Genomic DNA, 6000 nt, shown 5'->3' on the forward strand with positions numbered 1-6000 from the left:
TCTGTGCAGTCCTCCTGCCATTCTTAATTGGCTTGGAAGCTCATTGGCATGGTCTGTTCTTGAGCTTGGTTGAGGTGATCTTTAAAATCAACCAGCTGTCCTGGACCTTTCTTCTTTCTGGGGATCAAGCAGATGCCTTCATAGTCTCCTTGGAAGTCCCAAGTTGTTTGCTATTTCTCTTGTTCCCAGCTTTCAGGATCCTGAATTCCAACGTCTCACCTTTCACGTCCCTGACCTGTCTTTTTTTTTTTTTTGAAAACATGAGATCCATCAGAATGTCTTCCTTGATCATCTGTGTTAAGAATTTTTTACCAGTGGGGAGATGTCTTAGAGTGCTTGTGTCCAGCTCTCTTGCCTTTTCAGCAGATATCAAGGTGCCCCAAGTTTCCTGTGAGGAGCACGCCTGAAAGCATGAGGTTTCTTCAAGTTATCTGAAGAATGCATCTACTCCTTCTTGATTAGGAGATCTGATACATTCAGGACCAGTAAAGCCAGCTCATAACCATGCCTCTGGTGTAAATGTAGACCTGACACTGACATACATGCTCTTTTTTCCCTTCCAGATTGAGGAGTGTGCTATTCAAGACTTGCTAGTCCACTATGAAGCTTTTGGCAACCCTGAAGAATTTGTGACCGTTGAAAGGGCTCCACAGGGACCTATAGCAGCACCTATGTGGCACAAGCACTAATTGGTACTCTTCACAGCCCTCCCTTCCACATTTCTCACAGTTGTATGTGCACTTTTGAAATTGTAATTCTTACAAGTAAAACAGGACTGGAATAATAAGGATCATGTAATTTCTAACATCAGCATTAAAACACTGCCCGTAATCACTAGGTATTTGTTAGAGAGAATGAAATAATGTGTTCACTGTGTCCTTTACCCACAATATCTATTGTATGTATGTTTTGAGAGCATTTCTTTAATGACACATATAATTAGTAATGTTACATGAGGCTGTCGATTGGGAATGTATTTGCTAATCTTAAGTTTTAAGGGTTTTTTTGTTAAATTAACAGGTGAGAAGTTTAAACAAGTGTTTATTTTGTGATTTAATGTGGAATTGGATGTGCAGAATTAAACACTTTTAAAGTTTGGGGAGTGGTGTGTCCTTCAGACCTTTCTTGCAAATTTAGAGTGTTGGGAAAAAGTTTGTGCTTGAACTTCGTGCAAAAGTACAGTTTGGCAATGAAGTTTTTCTTAAGTTACCTGTGCAAGTCCTGGTTCTCTGGCTGCTGTGGCCAGCACATTTCCCTGTTGTGCCCCAGGCTGTGCTCTGTGCCTGGCCATCGCCTGCGCTTGGCTCAGCTGTGCATGTTTGTCACTGCTGTGAGTGAGCCTGGCCTTGGAGCAGCCAGCTCTGTCTTGAAGTGAAGCACACAGCTCAAGAGAGCATGGTGCCACTTAATTAGCCCATCTATAGTCTTACTCTGGTAAATGTGATACTGTTTTTAGAACCGCTGTGTTTGGGGATGATTCACTTGAAGTGCTGAGGAAATAAATGTTGTATATGTTGTTGAAGCTACAGGGGCGAGTGCTTGACTGGGAAATTTGCAAACGCCTAAGCTGCAAAGATTATCATAGGTGGCTTTCAATATTGTGTTCCAAAGTTCTCTGTGCCTGGTTGAAACAAATTTATAGATATTTAAAAAAAAAAAAAAAAAAAAAAAAAAAAAGGTAGCCTTATCTGCAATATTTTGTCTAGTTTGTCTTGTTTGTATAGATGTGTTTGAACTTGTACTTCCTCAGTAATGTCAGTACTCATAAACTCTGGAAAACTGGAATGGAGACATCTACAGAAAATGAATGTAAAGAATTGATCACTGTGTGATAAAAAAATCCTGAAAAAAGTGAAGTAGATATGTCTTAATGATTTCAGGTCATGCTGCACCAAAAAAATGCCCTACAAAAATTGTAAAAAACCGCAATAAACAGTAAAATCTTGATTTATATGAAGTTAGTATACTTTTATGTGCTATCTATATATAATCAATGATTTAGGTAACTGGAGTAATCAATAAGTATTTCTTTTGTGTCAGAAACAAGAACTGTAGACATTTTGAAGCGACACAGGCAAGAAAAGATGTAGGTTTTAATTCTGTTTTGAATTCTACTGGTAATTCATTCACTGAACTGATGATAATACTTGCATTAAGGGCTTTACTTGATGTACTAAAGGGCCTTAGGGCCTGCTGAAACTAGCTCTGGTTTAAAAGAAAGCTTATGTAATGTGAGAAACAGCTATAGAAGCAGCAGGCCTTTCCAGGTGGGAACCTAATTTGTTATCAAATGTAAAATCATCATAAATTTGCAAATTTCCTTTTTTTTTCTAAAATATGCCGTTGAAAAATCTCATTATCCTGAAATTTTGAGAGCATTGATGTTTCCACCATGCCAAGGAGCTTGACTGCTTTCAAGTTGTGGTTTTATTGTCACAGTTTGTTTAGGTATCATCACTGATTACATATAATCTTCATAAAAAAGTGAGGAATTATCAGTGCACCACTCTTCTGGAGTTCAGAACACTAAATTGCTGTGGTAGAACAGCTTTATTAAGGCTAAAATGTGTCACAGAAGGCTGACATTTTTTAGCTCGGATGCCCAACTTTGTGGCCTTTTTTGTTATGCTGAACATGAATTCAGCTCTAATCACATTTTGTCATTTCTGGGCTTGTTAGTGTGTTCACCCTTTAATTTGCATCAAAACAAGGTTAAATTTCCAGGTTCTAGTGGACGTAATGCTGCACATCAGAATTTGCAGTAAAAAACAATATTTAGCATATAGATATATAAGTTCAAGGAGATCTGTTGTAGCTATTTAGTGTAAGAAGTACAAGATTAACAAAAGGAATCTAGTGAAATATTAGTTATATCTCAAAGACAAATGAACCATCCTCTGAAACAGTTTCCTTGAACAACTCTGAGCATTTTGTCTTTTCTCCTGCGTCATTCATTATCCCCAACTTCAGTAGCTTCTTAAAACATAGAGGGATAAGCAAAGCTTGCAATTTTTTTACATTCAAATGGAGAAAAAAATTTAAAGTTTTAATAATACTGCACTACCTTCAGGACTTGCTGTTACTATGTCAAGGTATTTGGGGAATGTATTTCTGCACTGTGCATTGAAATGAAAATGTAAGTAAAGTGGGAGACTTCAGTCAATGATAGAACCTTTGCTACTTTTGTTCCTCAAGGATAGAGGTTGTTGTTAGTGACTAATCTGACAATATTGTTGAATGGAATTTTCGTATAAGGACTGACTGTGCAACCTTTCACAGAACAGCATTGACAAAAAAAAATACTAAATTTTTTAATATACCTTGTGTTATAAATCATGATGATACCTTCCTACCATATGTTTTCTAACTGAATTTCCCATGCCCCACCCTGTGGTTAGCATCATTTCTAGGTGGCAATAGGATATGTTAGCTGCATATTTTAAAATGAACACTTGATCTTCAAATGTGTCCATTTTTGTCCCCATGCCTGCCCCCCCTCTTTTTTTTTTTCTTTTTTTAGTAATACAAAAAGAGACTCTGAGCTCTTTTGACAGTGTTCAACTTAGATTGTGTTCGTTGATTGTTCTGTAATTGAAATTTTGTTCTGCAGCCCCTTGGTAGCCTGAACTCTCCTCCTTACCCAAAGAATTGCTAGCTCTGATGTAAAGACAAGTCAGAAGAGAACACTGGGTTGTTAAGTCATATTCTAAATATAAAGGTAAAAGATTTACACTGGAAAAAAGTAACTTAAACCCTTAATCCTTAACGTCCAGGATGTCACCAGAGACACTATTACTTTGTAGTAACAGGTACTGTCAGTTAAGGTATCGAATGATCTCAGAATCTATTCCATCCATTTTTACTCCAAGAAAAGTTTATAAAACTCCACTGAAGAGCCTGCTACTTAAACTGAAGGGAAATGTTTACCCTCTCTATTGCCTGATGTGCTTGACACTGGTCAAAGTGAAATGTTGAGGCATACAAAAGATGAATCCCTCCTGTCAAGGCTCTAGCTTAGCAGATCTCTGAAATGGCAAGAGGGAAGGGACTATTTTTGTAGTGTTTCAGGTGTCTAACTTTGAGAAGAAACTTTATTAATTGTAGGAGGACAACAAATTCACACACACAATGTATGTTTGAAATGAAAGGGTTTTAGCAATGATGCAGCAGAGAAGTTCTTGTGAGTTTAAGGAGTCCCTCTAATGGCTTGTGTTTGTTTTTTCTTGTACGAGAGTGCTATCTGACACAAACTCTACCTAGAAAGTTCTTGCTTCCAATAAAATTCTTCTTGAACTACACTGGCACCAAAAAAGCGCCATTTTTATAGCAGCTTTCGTACACCTGCATGGACTCATATTACGCTAGTCCTTCAGCACTAGGAGCTCTCAAAGGCTTTGCCTGGAGGACGGGAGTTGGATGTGAAGAATGTGCTGGAGATGAAGATACTCCTCAGGTGATGTGTCTGTTGTTCTAGCAACAATTCTGTTTTCTGTTCTCTTTTCTGTTTTTCTGATTTTTCCTCTTTTTCTGTTCTTCGGTTTTTTGCTTTCTGTTCTTCGGGTTTTCTGGTTTTGCTTTCCTTTTTCTATTTCTCTGTTTCTCTTTCAGTCTCTATCTTGATTTTTTTTTTCCCCTCTTATTTTTATTTCTCACATGGAATACTATTTCTTTAGCATGACCTGTCTTTTATCCCCCTTTTTTTTGTGGCACCTGAATAACATGAGAAAACAGAAAACTTTTGCGGCTTCAGATAAGGACTGGCAGGAACTAATACTAATAGAAGCTGGAAGTCTGCTCTTTAGATCAGCCTTTGAGAATGCAGTCTAGTTTATTGAGGTGTTGCTTAAAGCACACCTGTGATTCAAGTGACTGAAATGCTCACAGGGCCCTGTTTCTATACAATATCTAGATTTCAGCTCAAGCCTGAAACATGAAATTGGGCCTTGGTGGGTGTTGTGTGGCAGTTGTGGTCACAGACAGTAGAGTTGGGCAGTCAGGTGAGGGGATTGTGATGATCCTGAAATGGCTTCTGAAGGCTGCAGGGGAGTTCTCCAGGTTCTGGTGTCTGCCTGGGTTGGGTCTCTGCAGCTCCATTCAGAGCACATGACGGTACCTGAATTTAGTCTCAACCTTTGCAAAGAGGGAGGAGAATTCCTTGGTTCATATTTTCATGGGAGCACCATTTGCTTTGGGCCAAGTGCATTTTCGTTGTGTGGCTCATCTTGGAGGATGCTTTTTACTGGAAGTACTCGCTCAAAGTCAGGCCCCTCAACAGGATTCGTAATCTTGTAGGAGAACAATGTTCTTGTCCAACTGCAGTTTTTTTGGAGGAAACTGATCCAGGGAGATAAAGTCTGAGTCAAGTGATGGTTTAGAACAGATCATCACACTCCTCGATCTTGATTTAAATGAATCATTTGTAGATCGACAGTTGTTTTAAAACATAATTTTAATGTTTGGGGTCAATTCTTCCAAATCATGCATGACCTTTTCAGATAATGAAGGAAATATAATTGTTAAAAGCCTGGGTATGTTTGGGAGATTTTATTCTTGTTTTATTTGCATAAAAGATGTATGAAAAACAGATAAGCAAGCAAACAAAGGCAAGTTGACCTTACAGCAGACTTAAACAGATCCACTGCATTTGCTCTCAAATGCAGTAGTAGTGTAGTAACTAACAAGTAGTAATGTACAGCTGAGGAAAAGCTGGGAGTCAGTTCCCTCCCTTATAATAATAATAACAAGTCATAATTTTAATGAATAATTCTCATATAAGAACATGAGAAGGGAAAATGGATACAAAAAGTTTTTATATAATTCTCAGTACTGTAAGATTCCTTTTGTTTTGTTTTGTTTTGTTTTGTTTTTTCTTTTTTTCTTTTCTCCCTTCTATATTCTTTTAAAGTTTCTTTCAGGAAGCTAGGGAGAGCACAACTCCTGAGGCTGGATTCTCAACTAATTTCTCACAGTAGTAAGCTGTTTCCAGATTTGTCTCCTCAG

General features: G+C 37.9%; 1 protein-coding gene across 1 annotated transcript in view; it reads left to right on the top strand.

Annotated features, from left to right (window-relative positions):
* Positions 1-1953, top strand: part of IBTK (inhibitor of Bruton tyrosine kinase) — a 45557-nt gene extending 43604 nt beyond the window's left edge. Inside the window, exon 28 of the mRNA XM_040058154.1 lies at positions 564-1953. Coding sequence (XP_039914088.1) covers positions 564-689 — 126 coding nt within the window. The 3' untranslated portion in view covers positions 690-1953. The remainder of the gene's footprint in view (positions 1-563) is intronic.
* Positions 1954-6000: the final 4047 nt, after the last annotated feature.

This window comes from Hirundo rustica, chromosome 3 (genome assembly GCF_015227805.2).
Source record: "Hirundo rustica isolate bHirRus1 chromosome 3, bHirRus1.pri.v3, whole genome shotgun sequence".
NCBI lineage: Eukaryota > Metazoa > Chordata > Aves > Passeriformes > Hirundinidae > Hirundo > Hirundo rustica.